The sequence below is a fragment of the Toxorhynchites rutilus genome, chromosome 2 (genome assembly GCF_029784135.1).
Source record: "Toxorhynchites rutilus septentrionalis strain SRP chromosome 2, ASM2978413v1, whole genome shotgun sequence".
In the NCBI taxonomy this organism is placed as follows: Eukaryota; Metazoa; Arthropoda; class Insecta; order Diptera; family Culicidae; genus Toxorhynchites; species Toxorhynchites rutilus.
Window position 1 is genome coordinate 232,183,334 of NC_073745.1, and position 20,227 is coordinate 232,203,560.

General features: G+C 35.7%; 1 protein-coding gene across 3 annotated transcripts in view; it reads left to right on the forward strand.

Moving 5' to 3' along the window:
- The window catches only part of LOC129767205 (uncharacterized), an 823,328-nt gene that overhangs the window by 232,703 nt on the left and 570,398 nt on the right, over positions 1-20,227 (forward strand). For all 3 annotated transcript variants that reach the window (XM_055767859.1, XM_055767857.1, XM_055767856.1), the window contains exon 5: positions 18,042-18,508. In XM_055767859.1, coding sequence (XP_055623834.1) covers positions 18,042-18,508 — 467 coding nt within the window. The remainder of the gene's footprint in view (positions 1-18,041; positions 18,509-20,227) is intronic.

Here is a 20,227-nt window from a genome sequence, read left to right on the forward strand (position 1 = left end):
ATTGAACTTGTTTTCGTCAGTGAAGATAACCTATACATTGAACTTTTCGTTATGGTATATAGAAAAATGTATTTTTTGGAAACACTCTTTGTCACAACATACCATGTCCCACTGTCGGTTCATGTGAGCTTTGGCAAAACTCAGACGTCTTCCGATGTGAGATGATGTAAGATTAGGAGCTTTGACCTTTTGAGCCCTCTTTATGTGAGGATTTTTTACCAAAACTTGACGAATTTTCACCTGAGTAACATTTAAATTGAAATATTTTGAGGTATTCGAAGTTGTTCTAATTCTTCCCGCTAATCCCGGTCAGAGAGCTTCGATTTACTTGGAGCTCTCTCCTTCTTACCGTATCCTTGAGGATTCGTTAAATAATTGAGCACCACTTGATGGGATCGTCCAATACGACGAGAAATTTCTCTGATACCAACATTTTCTGAGTGAAATGTATCGATTTGTCTTTCTTTTCTCTCCGTGAGCACTTTTCCCTTCGGCATTTTCCAGTTTTATTGAACAGAACAACTAAAACAAGGGAAACATGTAACTGGTCTCATAGAAACTTGACAGTCGAAAAATACGAAAAAAAAAAGTTCACGCTCAGCGCTTACACACACACATGAAAATAATGCGATGTATGGTAGTCAACAATACCAATACACTAGAATATAAGTTGAAGCATTGTTTGTTTACAATTGCATAAAGCAGCAAGATCATCACCTGGTCTTATAGAAGTTGGACAGAGTGTAGTCAATTGCAACTTTTGACGAATTAGATCTGCATTTTCTCCCGTAGAAATGATAGCAGAAGTATCATTTGCGACTATTTTTTCTGGAATGAAAATTTATTGCAAAAACAATGAGTGCTGTCAAGATGAATTTATCTTGGAATATTTATCTTTATTTTCCTTTACGTGTCGACACATTTAGCGGTGTTTCGGAGGGTTTGAAGTGATCTACAAAGGATTTCTTAGAAGCTTTAGATTGCTTGGTTGTATCTCATGTTCGTGAAAAGCTTCTTCCGCCGATTTCTCCATGCTTTCTGGAATATACAGCTCCTCAAAGACTACTAATTTTTCGCCAAGAATATCGAAAACTAAAATGTCGACTTTATTGGTCCTAGTTTCCGGACCGCCACTAGCCCAGGTTCTTTTTTTTTAATCAAAGTGATCATAGTAATATCTATATAACCCCAAATCACCTGGCCACTGACCTGACTCTCTTCGATTTTTTTCAAAATTTGGTACTTGTAATGGAAACTACCAAAAATAACAATTTTTATTATAATATAACCAAATTTAATAACGACTGATTTTTTAGAAGGGCGTATTCGAAATCATTATATCATATCATAGTTTTTTTTTTTTCAAAATATCGTAACTCAAAATCCAGATGTCCGAATAAAATATGATGTTTGACAAAGTTGTTGGGAAACAAATGAACCATTAAAAAAAAATTAAAGTCCTACTTAAAAATAGAATTTAAAAAGTCCTACTTAAAAATAGAATTTAATATAAAAAAATCATATTGCATGAGGGAACATGAGAGAAAAATGTGAGCTGAGGGGGAGATGTGATATTACTCTGGAAAAAACCGGGTTAATTGGAATATCCGCGTAAAAAAAACCCCGTAAAAAAAACCGCGCAAAAGAAATCGCGTAAAAAAACCTGGGTGTTGCAACCTATTAAGAAAAGTAACATAAAAAAAGAAATCTACATGACAAACTATATATAACGTTTTATCCTAGAACTAACCGTTTCCCAGATATAACCTTTTTTTTTATAGTGAAAATAATATTAGTGGAATTTCTATACGATGTTTCCGGCGAAAGATACGATTTCGTTTTTGTAATTATTGATTGTATTTGTTTTTTGTTGTTTTCTTGGATATTGAACTAGAGGGCGCTATTTTTTAATATTTTTTCTTGAAAGCTATGGTTTTGCCAAAAATGTTGGATGTTTTTTTCGTAATTATTGATCGATAATCTCAATCGATTCAGTAATTATGAATTTTTGAAAAGGGGCATTTTTGGAAAGAGGTGGAAATAAATAGATTTTTCGAACAACTCTAAAATGGAAATAGGCACCCTAATAAAAGAAATAAATAAAAATATGGGTCTAATATTTTGCGACAACGAACAAAACTACAAATTTTCACGGGAATAGGATAATCACTATATCAGTTTGGCATGAAATGGTTTGGCATGATTTACGTAGTGTGATGTAAACAAACATATAACGTATACCATCAACATCGCCAAATAAATAATAATTTTGTCAAACAATAATGATAAAGCTAAAATTATGACCAAGAATAAGAATTTTAAACATATTTCATATAGATTTTCTGAAAAAGAACTGAGATTTTTTTCAATCAAAAACACAGATTTTATTATGGCAACCCTGCAACTCACCTCCGCCTGAGCGGTCTGCATCGTCAAACCTATCAGTGCCGAATCGATTTTATTGCCCCGAAAAAAGCCTAATCAACTCGGTAAAAAGTTTTACACCGAAATATAAAACAAGCGCTGTGATCGGAAAAATTTATTGCCCCATTGCTAGGGCCGTTTTTGTGTTCGATCGGCAGCATCCTGTCGATGGACATAAATAACAATCTTCTTGGCTTTTTCTGTGTTCCTCCCCCGGTCTCCCTTTCACGACACCAACCGCCTCCCCTCGCCTTGAAAGTGCTGTCGTTCTTAGCAAAATTATTATGTTATACCGCTACAACAACAGCAACAGCAGCAAAAAAAAAAGGATCCCAACCGTGCGAAGGTGTGAGAAACATGCTCGACCCGACCTAGGGCAGTAGATAAGCTGGTCGGGAGAGGAACAAAAAAAAATCTCGGTCCGTTCACGAGGTGGAAAATATTCGCCATCCGGTTCGATCCAAGCGCGGCGTCGTCGTCGTCCTTTCACGGAAGTCGAGATAACCTTAAAGTTGTTTCGTTCCCGCCAGACACGGTCGAGGTACGCGCCCTGTAAAACCGCTTGCCGGAATGGTTCACCCAAACGTATTATCATTTTTAACTGTCGTTTCTGCAGTGCCTTCGCTCTAGTTCCTGTTCCCCCGACCGACGAGACAAGGAAAGAATACATCGATTGGAAGGGATCCCACGTGAGAGTTTTCAGAAGTAAAACTTTGGCATAACATTCCTGAGAAGAAAAAAAAAAGTTATCGGGGAGTCTCCTAGGAGATGTGGAGCGGCGAAACGCGAGGGATGATGTGTTTGGTGAAATCAAAAGGCACCTTTATGTATTCATGCTTTAAGAAGATGTTTGAATTCAGACCCTGATCATACACATTTACGGCACGCGGTTTCTCTGCGGGATATCCCGTTTATCTTGTAATAATTGTTTTTTTTTTGTATTTTCAAAATCCTTCCCTAAAAATTTTTGATGAATTTAATTCTAAAAGAACCTTGCACATTACATCTCGCCCCGATGTTCGATCATTCCAGACTAAATTCAACAAATTTCCTAGTGAACCATAGAAATTTGTTTCGTTCCATGAACTCCTCATTTTGTCATATTTCAATTTTAATATAAACTCAATATATTCTTCGAATTCAACACAATACTCAGCTGAGTGTCAGCAAATTGGCCGTCCGAAAATAACCCGAACCCATGCTTGTTGGATTATAATTTCTACAATGCATAACTTAACTTCGCCTTGGTTAGGTGAGCGTCTTTCCGAGAAGTTTACCCCGAGTTTCGGTGCTTCGTGGTTTGGTCTGTTGATTTTTTTTTTTGTGCCAGATTTCTTGTTACTATTGATCCATCATTGCCTGGGTTTTCAACCAAATCAAAGCGAAAGTCTTTAATCATCTTTCAAGCTCCTCAAATTCACACAAAGTGTTTTGTTGTCGACGTTGGATCTAGTAAACATTGAATTTCACGGGTTCTTCTGCAGGAGCTTCGAACTACTGCAACCATTAGTTCGAACTATTGTAGTATTACCTATAAGCAGAGCTTTTGCAATTAAAATGTGCAGAAAATATGCGAAATTTAAATCGATTTTTTATTTGAATAAAATGTTGTACACACACTTGGCTTAGAATGAATAGTACATTCCACTAGAGCAGTGGTTCTCAAAGTGGTCGAGTGGGCCCTTTAGGATAGATGTCAGTTTCCCAGGGGTCGACCAGGTCCAAAAATCAACCCTCAAGTGCTTATTTGAAGTATTCAAGATACTGTATAAGTTGTGTTACGTGAACCAACTTGTTAAAAAAATGACTAACACTTATTGATGAGAAAATGTTGTCAAATTTACTCACTTAACCAACCGCAATATTTTTTAATTGGTTAGAATTTTGTATAAATAAGATAAAGATAAACTTTTTAAAGAATTTTGGCTATAGGGGATCGATGGTATCACTTAATTCTGGAAAAGGGGTTTCTTGCCCGAAATAGTTTAACCCTTTCCCGTACAACATCGAGTCTCACTCATGGGTACTTGAATAACATAGGGGGCTAGAAAACTCAGCAGGCTAGTGAAATCACTTATTAAATAATACGGGAAGGGGTAAAGTATCCCTGCACTAGAGGAAAGATTTTTTGGCTCAATTTTTGGAAGGAAGTACGCATTTTAGCATGAACTTCATTTAATAAATTGTAGCTCGGTTGCCTTTGGATTTCTGTACAACCAAGAAAAACTATGATCGGATTGTAAAGAACTAAGAATACTATGTGAAGAATATATCCGGAAGAATAAATTTACCAATTTTCACAACTTTTTTTCTTCAGAAAATTGGTCATTTTTCTAAGAAAAACGAAAAGTTATTTAAATACTGTTGATTTTTGACGTAGGACTACGTCTAACCGGAAGATATAGGGGGTGAAATGGAAATCTAGGCACTGAACAAGTAGGAAAAAATGCAAGATTTGGAACGCTTATAACTCGAGCATTTCTCAATAGATCGCAAAGGTGTTTGCATCAATTGATAGGAAATATATCTACGCATCTATCATAACGAATAACATTTAATTTTTCTTGAGATAAATAATTGAATAATTGTGAAATATCAAGCATTGTCAAAATGCACTATGTGCCCATTTTTGATTGGTCCATTTTGTGCACCTCAAATCGTACCGACCAAAACGGGCAACCAGAGCAGCAGCGAAATAGAATGAAGCACGATTGGAAAGGAAGAAGAAAAAAATGAACGAAACATTGGTCGCAGTCTCACACATGCGTAATTCTCGAGCCAGCAAGTCAGCTTAAAAATCCCCGCTCCGCTGCCGTAACGATCATTCTCATTCAAACCGTACACCACATCGGTTCGCATCACAACACATCAACAAACCAACCCAAGCAGCCATGTCTGGACATGGTAAAGGAGGAAAAGTGAAGGGAAAGGCAAAATCCCGCTCGAACCGTGTTGATCTGGAGTTCCCCGCAAGGGTAGCTAGGCCGAGCGCGTTAGTACCAGTGCACCAGTCCACCTAGCCGGCGTTATATAGTTTCGGCCGCCGAAGTGAGCGAGTTAGCTGGCAAAGCTGCTCGCGACGATAAGAAAACCCGCATTCGGAACAGAACACATTCGATTCGGTGGACATCAAGACAACAGGCAGTTGTAGCGAGTGGCGAGTGGCAAACGCAATCGCAAAACGGCATCAGGTAGCAGAAGAAAAAAGTTTGTTCTTTATACAAACTGCTTTGGTGGCAAATCCAGAACAAGGCGGCATCGAGGGCGTTCGAAATGGTTTTTTTTCAAAACCACGAGTACTAAGTTTTCTAAATTGGAACCATTCCATAAAACAAGGCGCTTTTCAGGGCCATTAAACCTTCCAAAAAAGAGTTTAGGAAATACAGTTCAATGCTTTCTAAAACAATATCCAAAATAATAATAAATCACAAATTGATTTTTTCATAATTTGTTTGTCAGGGTATGATGAGTATGTGAATTTGGTAGTTGTTCTGAGCTTATTGATTTTCACCAATTCTTAAATTGATTCTAGATTGAAAGTACAGTAATTTACACATATCTCGACATTTAGCTAATTGGACGGACCTGTAATGCGACATATTTAGTTGGACATTTTTGTAAACATAGAGTTCGGGGTCCAAATTATGACCCCACATTGAAAGTTGACACTGTACCACTGTCATCGCAAATGTTCAATTACAGGTTAAAATTACCTCCAATCCGATACTGAGTGGTGGTATTGCGACGTGCCATTGAATGTAATTTACTGTAAAATATGTCACAAGCTGGATGGGAAGAAATTTTCCCACTGTGAAAGCTGTGGCGAGTGGCAAATGCAATCGCTAAACAGAAAGGTTTAGCCGAACAAGATGGGGATATCGAGTGATAACAAAACAATAAACTCTTTAGATTGAAGATAATTTTGTGATCCTGAAAAGGACTCTTTTTAGCCTGCATGTGAATCCAATGAGCGAACAAATCGTAATGAATGTATTTTTTTGCCATCGCTCCCTTTTAACGCTCATTCGTTCGTCTCGTTGGACTCGCCCCTCTTGCTGAGTCTGCCGATTTGTCTCTATCCTGTGAGTGTGTACCGCTAGAGTATGAAACACGCGGACCCCAAAAAAATATCTTATTTTCTTTCAAACCGTAAACCCGTGTGGTTGTACAGCATCGGCATCGTGGACGTAACAAAGGAGGACAAGTTAAGGGAAAGGCAAAGTCCCACTCGAATCGTGCAGGTCTCCAGTTCCCTGTTGGTCGCATTCACTGATTGCTCCGCAAGGGTAACTAGGCCGAACGGATTGGTGCCGGAGCACCAGTATACCTAACAGCGATTATAGAGTTGCGGCCGTCGGAGTGCTCGAGTTGCACACAGGAAGGTTTAACCGAACAAGATGGGAATATCGAGTGATAACAAAAACACAACACCAAAGGTTCTTTTCAGAACCATCAACATATTTATAAAGAGTAAACAGTAAACTAATCCATTTTTCAGGTAGATAGGTAGGTATTCACGCAGGAGAAGAAAATAAAACAATATATTTAAAATATATATTTAACAAAACCTGCCCCCTTTGTATAGTCCTATGTCACTCCGGTTATGTCCCCGACATTATCCACCCGTCTTTTTTTTTATCTGTATTATGTCACTATTTTCAACACTTTTGGCTGGTTCGTCACTTTTACTTCTTTTTTTGGAAGAATGTCGGAAGTGAGAATTGAACTCGTGACCTTCAGCGTCAGAGGTATGGAAGTTACCACTACGCCAGATCGTCTCCACAAATACTGTTGATGAAATTTATGTCAACTATTCATTTGTTATTCGATTGCTACCCATAAAGTGTGTTTCAGTTAAATTTGATCGCTTAAAATTTTATTTTACTGCAGCGTTCATAGTTGTCACACCGAGAAACTTTTGACAGCGCTTTGATCCGGATAGTTTTTTTTTATTCAGAATTGAAAATTTCATCAATATTGAAGGACATATTCAAGAGTTATCGATGATGGAACGTGAAAGGCGGGTCACAGCAAACACCCGAATAGGACAAAACCTGGTTGCCAAAATCCGTGCAAATAAGCTACGAGCAAGTGTTGATCAAGTACAAATGATGCATTTTGATGGACGATGAAACATACGTAAAAATAGTTTTCGGCCAAATAGGCGGTAGCAAATTTTACCTTGCCAAGCGTAAAGAGGGTGTTGCCAGAAGTTTCTAATTTGTTTACGAAGATGAATTTTTCCCGCAAGTAGATGATTTGGCAAGGGATCTGTAGTTTTTTTTTCCAAAAATATATATTTTTATTAAGGCTCATATGGCGTCAGCCTAACGGGGCCGGGAGTTAAATATATCGACAATGTTTGCCTACACCTATGTTAGTAATATGTAACCGATTACTCGCGGTTGACTCGAGGTTAGTATTACAAGTGTTTTCGTAATTGTGATGTTGCTGTCTCCAATGCTCTGTACGTGTGCCCGACACGGGATACTTCCTATTGGGATGCAGCTGACCATTAATCAGCAACGCCTCCCTAGTATGTACCCCATATCTAGCGTGGTGCGTCTTCTTGACTCGAGGAATCCAGGATAGAATGGTCACTAGCCGGCACAAACATCAGCTCGTATAGAGTTGTCATGAGCGGTACAACCTTTGGCTCTTGTTGAATGATCAGTGGACTGCACAACCTATTGCCGCGACTAAGTAAAAGTTTATAGATCGGATAGGAGGGATATGAAACATGATCTGTAGTTGTGTAAAGAAGACTAATGTTCTCATCACTGGGGCAACAATAAATGGAAAAATCTACAATGTCTTCTGAACATTGATTATTATAATTTTTTTTTATTTTACAAACATCAACAGACTGAACATGTTTGCCCTAATGACCGAAAATTAATTATAAAATAATAAAACTAACAAAAAAGCTATAAGCGTAATTCCAAATGAAATCGAACGAAGAATGCCGATTTTAAAAACATGTATTTTTGATTCAAACGAAAGTTTGTGTTCCGTTAGGGTTGGAGAAAATATGAGTGCTCCACAGCATTTGGGAATTTTTTTGACTCATGTGTAACTTTTGAAAAGAGCGTATCGATTTTAGTAAGAGAAATCTTTGATAATTTATATCTCAAAAACTATGAATCCTACCGAAATAGTGTCTTAGAAAGAGCTATGGAGTATTGATTTCCAAACGTGAAAAAAATATACACTGAGAAAAATAATTAGTACTCTTTTTTTTTATTTACAAAAAAAAAAATTATTTACAATATCAAAAATACATTTTGTGAAACTTTTTCTATTTTTTTTCATATAAAATAGAGGCCATGTAGGAAATTTGAAAAATGGGTACAAGATGGTAAAATTATTTTTGACAAACTTCGTAGAACTTCGAATTTTTATGAATTTTCGAAACTTCGAATTTTTGTATGTTAACAATCATTTTCAGTCACAAATTATGAATCCTGTTGTGATTTAAAATAAAAAGGCTGTTTATTAATCTCCTTCTAAATGCAGCCATTCCCGAGATATTTGAAAAAACATTGTGTAATTTGTTGTCTTTTTATAGTAAATAGGCTTTTTGAATATGTTTGTCGTGTTATACCGCCATGTTCAAGAAATTCTATGAATTTGCTTATAATTTCCAACAACTTTTGCAAAAACATCATTATGGTTAAAATATATGTTTAGGAGTTATCCATGTTATGTTTAGGAGTTTTAACCCACGTGTCTTCAAATGCTTTTCAACGTAACGTTTCTTAGATGAAACCGCCAGAAATTGGTAGATGAGTTCTTAAGAGATACGACATCTAGGTGAATCGAGCTTGATATATCCAAAACGCATCAGATTCCAAAAGCGGGAGGCAATATATGAATGTTTTGATAAATTCAATCTCTTTTGAACAATTTGTTGATCTTACCAGTCGAAAGCGAATTAACGAAGGCGATTGACTTTGAAGAAGTTATTAACGCGTTGTGCCCCGATACTGATGATTCATTATTGCTTTCGCAAAACAATACACAAGCCGATCATATGTTGCAACTTGTTTCATGTCAATGCATTGAAAAGGGCCTGGCCGGGTAAGGGAGTGAAAAGTGTCCCCAAACCAAATCACTAGTTGTATAGCGAATATTGTATAGGATATTAAATAAGAAATTTTGACGGTTTATTTGAACCCCTATGTGGTTTAACATAGGATCTATAGTGAAAAACGTACTTTTTCGATTATTTCACGCTATCCTCAAAAGCTTCGAGATAAATATTTGAAAAAATACTGAATGTGCATCTTACTACTCAAGAAAATTTATCATACAAAAAATTCATCAAAAATTTAAGTACTAAAAAATATTGAAATTTTCAATTTTTTTTGTGATTTAGAGATTCAGTACTACTCTAATTTATATTTAAATGTGTTCCTATGGCTTTTCTAGATATGTGTGTTTTTTTTCAGATTTTTTTCAGTGTTGCGCGGTTCAAAAAAACTTTGTTTTTTATATTTCCAAAGGATCTGGCTGGGTAAGGGAATAAAAAGTCCCCCAAACCAAATCACCAGCTGTATGGAAAATATAGTATAGGGTACTAAACAAAACATGTTGGCAGTAGTACCATATTTTTTAGTCCTTATATTATACACCATAGGATCTATGGTGAAAAATGCACCTTATCGTTTTTTTCACGCCATTCTCAATAGCTTTGAGACAAAAAATTGATTTTTTTTATTTTTCCATCAAAAAATCTAATAATAATAAAAAAATTTAAATACGCAGTACACAAAATTTTTCTATATTTTCTGACATTTCGAAATTTTGAAAAAAATATAACTTTGAGACCCACTTCTGCTCTAATTTTTATTTAAATGCGTTCGTATGTGTCTTTTTTTTCTACATGTGGCGTAATTTTGAAGAGCATTGCAAGACACAAAAATAATTTTCTTCATCGTCTGCATTGTTATTTTTATTTTCTTGAAATCGATCATTGTATTGTATTCGTTAATTGTATGATTAAAATATAAAAAATTAAAAATAATTCTGATTTTTTAAGTGTTCTTCTCATTAATCCGAATGATCTTTCCACAAGGACTTTATTTTTTTCTTACAGACCTCTATCGTACTGCTGACTCCTATGAATCTGGTAAACCATCTAAATCCAAAGTAAAGATAATCTCATATATTTTATGATATGAAAAAAAAATCTTTGTAAAGCGCAATGCTCTAACTATACCGAGAAAATTTAGACATATGAAAAACAAAATTTAAAAAAATATTAGAGCAGTAATGGGTCTCTGAATTCAAAATCAATCAAAAATGCCCAAAGGCCAAAAAAAAAATTTTCCGCGCAATCCTCTACAAAAATTCAAGAAAAAAATTATGCTACATGTGGAAAAAAAACAGCACATACGAACGCATTTAAATAAAAATTAGAGTAAAATTGAATCTCAAAGTTATATTTTTTTCAAAATTTCGAAATGCCTGAAAATATTTTTTTTGTACCGCGAAAAACACTAAAAATTCTGAAAAAAATCACATATACCTAAAATAGACGTAGGAAGAAATTTGAATACAAACTAGAATGGTACTGAATCTCAAAATTAAAAAAAAATAATTTAAAATTAAAATAAAAATTAATCAAATTTTTTTTTTGTGTTTGATTTTCTGATGAAAAAATTGATCGATACACCTAAGTAAGATGTTCTTTCAGTATGTTTTTTTTTTTCATATTTTTGTCTCAAAGCTATTGAGAATGGCGTTCATTTTTCCCCGTAGATCCTATGGTGAACCATATAAGGACTCAAATATATGGTACTACTGTCAAAATATTTTATTATTTATATTTATATTACTAGCTAACCCGACAAACTTCGTCCCACCCGAAATTTGTTTTTGGTTATCGATACCTTCAAACATTCACGTTTTCTTACTATGAGCAAGTTCATGGGTCCAATCGCGGAACTGTTCATTGATTGAACTTCTATTCGACCTCCTTGAATTCACTTTTTACTATAAAATTCCTAGTATTTCTAACAAAACTCATTAATATAATATCAGATTATTTTCAGACACAATTCTCGTTCAAGATTTTTCAATCACTTGCAAATAACATGTTTCTCCGTTACATGGAATAAATGTTTGATACAGAAAATATGATAGAATAAAGACAGCCCTAAATCGGACAATTCCTTCCTCGAGGTCTGCTCTTATCAACACATCCGGCGATCCTTTGTTTTGGTATAGATAGAAGAACATATAGGAGTGCGTTTCATCACATTAAAATCCATTTCCAGTTTCGAACAAAAATCAATTTCGCTAGCGCAAACATGAACAATGGACTAACAACACTTGTCACTATGTAATTGTAGAACATATGGGAATTTAATCTTCCGAATTTTCCATTTTTCCTTCAGAGTTTTCCAAAAAATTTCAATTGTCATGTCAACCAAACATGACAATTGAAATTTTTTTTGAAATACGTGTAATATTTTTATGGGACCCCCTCTCCATTCCAGAGGAGGGAGGGGTGTCATACCATTATAGAAACATTTCTCATACCCAAAAACCCTCACATCCCAAATTGTGTTTGATCAGTTCTCGAGTTATACAGAAATTTGTGTTTCATTTGTATGGCAGCCCCCCTTAGAGACGGGGGTGGAGAGTCAAACCACCATAGAAACATTTAATGCACCCTAAAACTTCAATATGCCTAATTTGGTTTCATTTGCTTGATTAATTCCCGAGTAATGTAGAAATTTGTGTTTCATTTGTATGGTAGCTCCCCCTTAGAAGATAATATATTTATATATAATATTTATTATACAATATATTCCATATAGCTGGTGATTTGGTTTGGGGGCACTTTTTACTCCCTTACCCAGCCAGACCTTTTGGAAATATAAAAAAAAAAAATTTTATTAATTAGAGTAGTACCGTAAACCGGGGGCAATTTGATCACTTATTTCAGAAAAATGTGAATATTTTCTATTTTTTATGTTAGATTTATACTCAATTATTTTTAAAATAAGTACTGGTTCTAAGACCACAAAACGTTATGGAAAATTTTGTTCGAAAAAATCCTTATGCGTTAATTTGGAATTTTTTTAGGAGAAAATTTCAAAATGTAGCTTCGGGGTTAAATTGATCAATCTATGTTTTATAGGATTTTTTATGCACAAAAATGTATAGAAAATCAATTATTTCTTCACGTACTGTCATTTCAATGATAATTCAAGGGTCTGAGGATACACAAACCTGATTTAATCCACCTAAAGGTGTGGTCATGCCTTTGCATAATTCGATTTAAACACTGATCTGCAGGTCACCGGAGACCATTCGGGTTATCCAATTGTGGCCAAAAACCCTAGAAATAGTCACCAATGAGCTAGTTTTGACAAACCAAGACGATCAATATGTCGCATGATGGGATTTGGTTCTGGTCATTATTTGTGTATTTTTGTGAAATAGTGAAAAAATGGAAACGAAAATGCTATTCAGAAAAATGTTAATTTTCATGCAATTTAATAAGTGATTCATTAAGATCAATTGACAAAAAAACCTTCAGATGATTATCGAACATGTCAGATTAAAAAAGTTTAAAATTAAATTGCATAATACCTCTGAAAATTTATGTTTGTTTTTAGTAATACGATTGATCAATTTCATCCCGGTGATCAATTTGCCCCCGGATGACGGTACTGAATCTCTGTCTCAAAAAAAAAAAAAAAAAATAATCAAAATTTCAGTATTTAATTTTTTGATGAAATTGTTTTTGATAATTTTTCTTGATACACCGTAGTAAGATACACATTCAGTATTTTTTTCAAATTTTTATCTCGAAGTTTTCGAGGATGGCGTGAAATAAACGAAAAAGTACGTTTTTCACTATACACTCGACAAAACAAATTAGAGGAACAGAATGCGAAGTCGGAAATTTCAAGTGATTTTTGACATGCTGTATCTTCGTGAAAAATCAACGCATATCGATGGGATGTGCACCATTTTGAACCTACAACTTTCAGGTATTATAATATTTTACGTGCATATTTTAATCTTGGTGTGTGTAGGTGTAGCGAGCAACAATATCGGGAAGAAATGAAAAATCGTTTTTTCTTTATTTTTTCAAGAATATTCTGGACTAACCCAATTTTTTGCCAACCAACTCAATAGCAAATCCAATTAACTTTTTCCAACAGCTTTTATTTTATTCCAAGAACGTTCCTGTAGGACCTTCCCACATAAAGATATTTCAGTTTTAATGAAAAACTACCCCTTCGTCTTTGATGATGAATAATTCAATAAGCAACCATCGCATCGCAAATCGAAAGGCAGTTTTGAAAACTCCAATAAATTCTGCACAAGGATGATTTATTATTTCGACGAAAAAAAAATTATTAAAACTTTTTGTATCAATTTCAAAAAAGTGCCAAAAACAGGATTTTTGTAGTGTTTTACAAAATCCATTGTAGTTCTGCAAATATTGCAGTTAGTTCTAAAGTTTGTAGGCAAATTTTTAGCCTAGTGTATTCCCTAAACATCCGTGAACGTTTCATATTGATTCGTATAGCCGTTTTTTCTAGCCGTTTTTTCTAGCCGATTTTTCAGAGTTTGGTGTAAATTAGAGGAGCATTTAATCGCAATCGTATCAGAAGTACCTACGCGACTCTCTGAACGAACGATTCGTAACTTTCGTTTTCATGCGTTTGTATGTACAAATATTGTAAGGAGTGATGATACTCACACATATTCATACGCATTTCCACACATACACGCACTCCACACCCACAAACTCATAAATACGAAAGTTACGAATCGTTCATTCTGAGAGTCACGTATGATTTTATACTCCTGGTACGATTTGCGATAAAATGCTCCTCTAATTTACTCCAAACTTTGAAAAATCGGCTAGAAAAAACGGCTTAACGTATCAATATGAAACGTTCACTGATGTTTAGGGAATACACTAGGCTAAAAATTTGCCTGCAAACATTAGAGCTAAATGCGATATTTGCAGAACTACAGTGAATTTTGTAAAACACTATAAAAATCCTGTTTTTGGCACTTTTTTGAAATCGATGCAAAAAAATTAAATAAGGTTTTTTTCGTCAATGTAATAAATTATCCTTGTGCAGAATTTATTGGAGTTTTTAAAGTTGAGTTTTGATTTGCGGTGCGATGGTTATTTATTGAATCATTCATCATCAAAGTCGAAGGGGTAATTTTTCATTAAAAAAAAATTCTCTGTTTGGGAAGGTCCTACAGGAACGTCCTTGGAACCAAATAAAAGCTGATTGATAAGGTTAATTGGATTTGCTGTTGAGTTGGTTGGCAAATAATTGGGTTAGTCCAGAATATTCTTGAAAAAAACAAAGAAAAATCGATTTTAAATTTCTTCCCGTTATTGTTGCCTACCACACCAACACTTACCAAGATAAAAATATGCAAATACCTGAAAGTTGCAGGCTCGAAATGATGCGCCTCCCATCGATATGCGTTGATTTTTCACGAATATACAGCATGTCAAATATCACTTAAAATATCCGACTTCGCGCGCTGTTCCTCTTATTTTTTTGTCGAGTGTAGATCCTATGTTAAACCACATAGGGGTTCAAATAAACCGTCAAAATTTCTTATTTAATATCCTATACAATATTCGCTATACAGCTAGTGATTTGGTTTGGGTGAACTTTTACTCCCTTACCCGGCCAGGCCCATTAAGTCATAGAATGAGATATAGGAAATAATTAATCTTCCATAAAAAAAAAGAAATTATGAAAATTACGTTAAAAAAATTATTTTAAAAATTTAAATATATTTTTCTCAAAAATATATTTGTTTTTAAATTCTGAACGAAAATTATATGAATTGCCCATACAAATATTGACAAGACTTCCATACACCGGCAAAACAGCACTGTTACAGGAAAAATTTTTTTTTAACAAATATTTAAGTGGTCATTTTGTCTATTTACCCTCAATCAACTGTATGAAGGGAAATATCGCGAGAAAATTAGTTTCACCTTCTAGTTGGATTTTGTCATCATTATTTATAAACTCTACCCAAACAGCATCACAATGAAGTAATATGGGTTATGTTTATGAGTTCTTGATGTAAAATGTACGTTATATCGAAGTTGCCCTGTAATTCAATTTTTATAACATTTTAACATGTCAGTAATCAAACCTTATTTCTAATCACGTGTAAGTGATGTTTATATGCTATTGTGGTATAGTTTATCTTATTTTAATAAGAATAATTTTTTTTCAAATATCCGGTATCTGGCCGGATAGTGAGTCACTATCCGGTAGCCGGCCGGATAGCAAATATTGGCCGGATAGGCCGGATACCGGATAACTACCGGATAGCCGTTTCAGCTCTACAAATTTCTGCATATCCCGAGAACTAATCAAGCAAAGGGGTAAGCACAAAACTCGAGGAAGGAATTGTCGTATCTGAGATGTCACAATTTTATTATATTTTCTGTATCAAATATGTATTCCATGTAAGAGAGAAACATGTTATTTTTGAACGAGAATTGTGAACATAATTTGATATAACAATTACGAGTTTTTGAAATTTATAGTAAAAAGAAATTGTAAAGGGTCAATTAGAAGATCATTCAATCAAAAGTTCTGCGATTGGACCAATGAACGTTCGCTTAGCAACAAAACGTAAATGTTTGAAGGTATTGATAACCAAAAAAAATCATTTTGGGCGGAACGAAGTTTGTCGGGTCAACTAGTATACAAATAAATTAGTGCAAATCATGGTTATTTTACGTTTACCGAGAGATTTTCTTTAAAATTTGTTCATGATTCGATTATCCGGAGTGGAAAAAAATCAACATTCGGGATAATCGAGTCCGATCTGTATTCCTCAAACAGGACCCACGTCTTTAAGGGGGGCCCTGGTATGGAAAATCGAAAAAATTGAATTTTGTTTTTTTTTTGCATTTTTGGGAAGCTTATGCCCTCAGAAATGTTGTCCCAATAGGAATTTTTCGATATTTGATTTCGTTGGAATGTTACAGCCAAAAGTATAAAGTCACCTCAAGAGAAATAGTATTGCTGTACGAACTTTGAAACGCGTTTTTCTCGAAATCATGTTATTTTAACTGGTGGTATCGATATCTCAGGATCTACTCGACCGATTTGGCTTAACATTTTTATCAGCACTTAAAAATGAATTATCTAAGGCGTTGCATAGCCGTTTTTTGATATCTCATTTATTCGATGTTTCAAAAATCGCTATTTAGAGATTTTTCATGGAAAATGCAACCTGGACTCGATTATATACAGTTTCTGATTTCTTTTCACTATATATAATCGAATTCTGTATATAATCGAGTGAAAAACAATCGCTTTTTTTGCATGTATGTTTTGTTTTTTGAATGAAAAAGAAGAATTTCATTTTTGATTCATCCCCTTAAAGTCAGAAAACACCTTTCTCATATGAAAAAAAAAATTTATCCAGATTCTCTCAGGAGGCGATAGACGATCTTATTTGATGAAAAAAAATTCTTCTACGCATATGTTCGAATTTCAACAATGACATAGTTATCGAACTTTTTTTTTCGTTTCGGACTCTGTTGCCTCAAACTGGCTCTAAATTGAAAAGTATGCTACGGAAGACGAATCTGTTGCTTCCATTTGGAAGATGAGAAAATTTAGTACATGATATAGTAGTGGAACATCTAAATTAGTGGATTTAAATAACATTTTGGAAGTAAAAAACTTAAAAGTTAATAATTTTTAATGTGTTATTATTAATTTTACCCTAAAAAATTATATTAAACTAGATTGTTTCTATCAATTAAATTGAAGTTCTTTAATCGCTTAATCGTTTAAGAAGAATAGAATTTTAATTCCTGCGAAAAAATACCCTAATAAAAAAATAAATAAACACTCAAATTTCACCTTAACGTTGAAACGTTACATTTCTTCTTGAAACAAGTCATATTTGAAATAAAAAAAAATCCAAACTGTATATAATCGAGTCCAAAATTGTATATAATCGAATCACATATAATCGAGTCTGTATATAATCGAGTTCGACCTGTATCTCATTTTTAACAAAAATGGCCGCCGTTTAGGTAATTTTTCGAATTTTCAAAAACCGCTATGTAACGCTTTAGGTGTTGTCCTAAAGTTTCAAAATATTCAATGGAATTTGTTCTACCACACCCTGTTGTGCCCGTTGGTATTTCATCGATATATTCTAGGCTTCGGAAAAAATTGACAATAATATGAAGAAAAATGATTTCTCTACATGGCGTTTATCCGATTGTGAAGAAGAATGATCGGTTTGAGTGAAATTTCATATCTAATATACGTCCGTTCGTCGATACATTGTTGAGCGCAGGATCAATATGCAAAATAATTCCTCGAATTCATTGTGTTTTCGTAGAAAATGTAATATTGCAAACTGCATATTTTCATTCCATAAAAAGGTATGCTAAACCTAGATAGACACAACATGATAGAAGAAAACCTCTTCCCAAAACTTCACTATCACGTGACCGCCTTGTCTCAAGCCAACTCTTGCATCTCCGCAAAAACATAAACACTCTCAAGCGCAGTTTTGCTCATTCTCTCATACGAGTATATTTTTGTTTTTCTTCCCACTTGCAGAATCCACCTCCGAAAGAGCAGACCGCAACAAACAAAGCTCCCCCTGCTGCAGCCCAGGCGACCGGTTCGGCAAACTCTTCCTCGCAAGTATCGGCGGCCCAGCAGCCATCATCGACAGAGATGTCAAATCAAAGAGAGCCCCAGCCCGAACCGGAGATGGAGGAGGCGCTGCTGCTGAGTTTATCAATGATGATTACAGGAGGAGCAGCTCCCCAGAAGGACCCAAACGAAAGCGAGAGTTTGCGCACTCTCCACACACCCACCCGAGGGGCCGAGAGCGTGAGTGACTTGGTGAGAAAGAGTGACGAACCTGTGCCGGAGTCTGGTGCCGGTGGAGTTGGGGTGGTCTCGCCGAGGATCAAAACAAAATCGCCAGCCGAAGAACTCAGTACCGATCTTGCCGTCTCAGGTGCAACAGCGGAGCCAGCATCGGGTCGTCTGGCAGCGGTCGTCGTTTTTTCGAACAGGTACGCGCGTTTTTTTCTTCTGTTGTTTGAGGGATACTTGTTTTATTTGTTAGCCCCTATTTGGAGTATTTTGTAAGTGTGGTACTTAGAACTGTGTTTTCGCATTCCTCTGTTTGTTACGTTCCGAAAGTTTTGTTCATTAGCATTGGCTGTGATTTTCGTTCTCACCCCTGGGGGTAGATGACCGGCTCTACCGAAATTGGAGCAGCTCCCCCCATCGGTACACCCCTTGCTCTGTTAGTGTTGCACTTTTCATCCATATTGTATAACATCGTGTGCGGAGTTTGTGCAGCGGATACATTAAAGAGCGGTGGTGACGGACGGAACAAGATTTATGTGCTACGGGATTCGGTTCGCCAAAGCGGGCGAATTCCGCTGACGGTGCGTGGCGACTGTTATGAATGCATTGATTTAGTTTCTTGTCTGGGTCCATTTATGATTACGGATGTGACACTGAAGTGCACATAACCTCAAACGGAAAGGACTGTGTTAAACGCTGTCGATGCGGATTCACTCCCGGAGTAGCGTGTGTGTGTGTGTAAGCGTGGTGCAAATGCAAAAGTGAAGTTTAGTCCATCACGGTTATCGCCCCCGAGTGGGGCCACATGAGATGCAAAAGGCTGCTGTCCTGTGAATAGTGTTTGCTGAGGTGCAGTGAAAATACATGGCAGGCATAGTTCTCCGCCGTTTTTCGTGAGTGAAGCAGAAAAGAATTCTCAACAATAAGACGCGGGTGTGTCGCGCGGAAAAGTGAGTGCCTGCAGGGACCTGTTGAGCTGTGAATGTATATGGATGGATTTGGAGTGCGGATATGCGGTGGCTGAGCCGGTTCAAGGAAATGTTACAAAAGCTTGGCAAAAAGTGACGCAAAAAGGATAGCCTCCGCCGGCATTCGACTACGGGACATTGTGCGACCTATTTCCCTGCTCCCTGGAGTGGCCACCAATTACGTTGTGTTTAATGAAGGCTTTGCAAAAGTGGAGGCGTTTGAGTGCTAGCTGCTAACTTGAAAGGTACTCTCGTGTGCCGAACTTGGACAATCCTCGTTCAGAACGTTTGTGCTGATGATGGGCTGCTTGGATACTTAGTTTCTACTTATGCGACTGGGTTAAGTTTTGTCATTGGGATTAATAGTGGATTAATAGTGGTTGAGAGTTGAGTCTCTTATTCAGGTAAACTTTACGGAAGTTTTAACTATGTGAGATGGAGTATACATAAAATACATAAAATATGAATGTTCCAAGGTTGTTGTGTGTTGTGTAATGTAACGTCAACGGAACAGGAGAGAACGATGGCGTAACGTTGACATTATACCATTAACCCAGCAACTCAGCGTCATTGTTGATGGAAAATAAAATATGGTTCTATGTTTTCAATTATTTATGACTAGCTGACCCAGCAAACTTCGTCCTGCCCAAAATTTGTTTTTTGTGTTCAATACCTTCAAACATTCACGTTTTCTTACTATACGCAAGTTCATGGGTCCAATCGCAGAACTGTTCATTGATTGATCATCTAATCGACCCCGTTTTCCTAGTACTTCTACCAAAACTCATCATTATAAGATCAGATTTTTTTCAGACACAATTCTCGTTCAAGATTTTTCAACCGCTTGCAAATAACATGTTTCTCTGTTACATGAATAAATGTTTGATACAGAAAATATGATAGAATAAAGACAGCCCATAATCGGACAATTACTTCCTCGAGTTTTGCTCT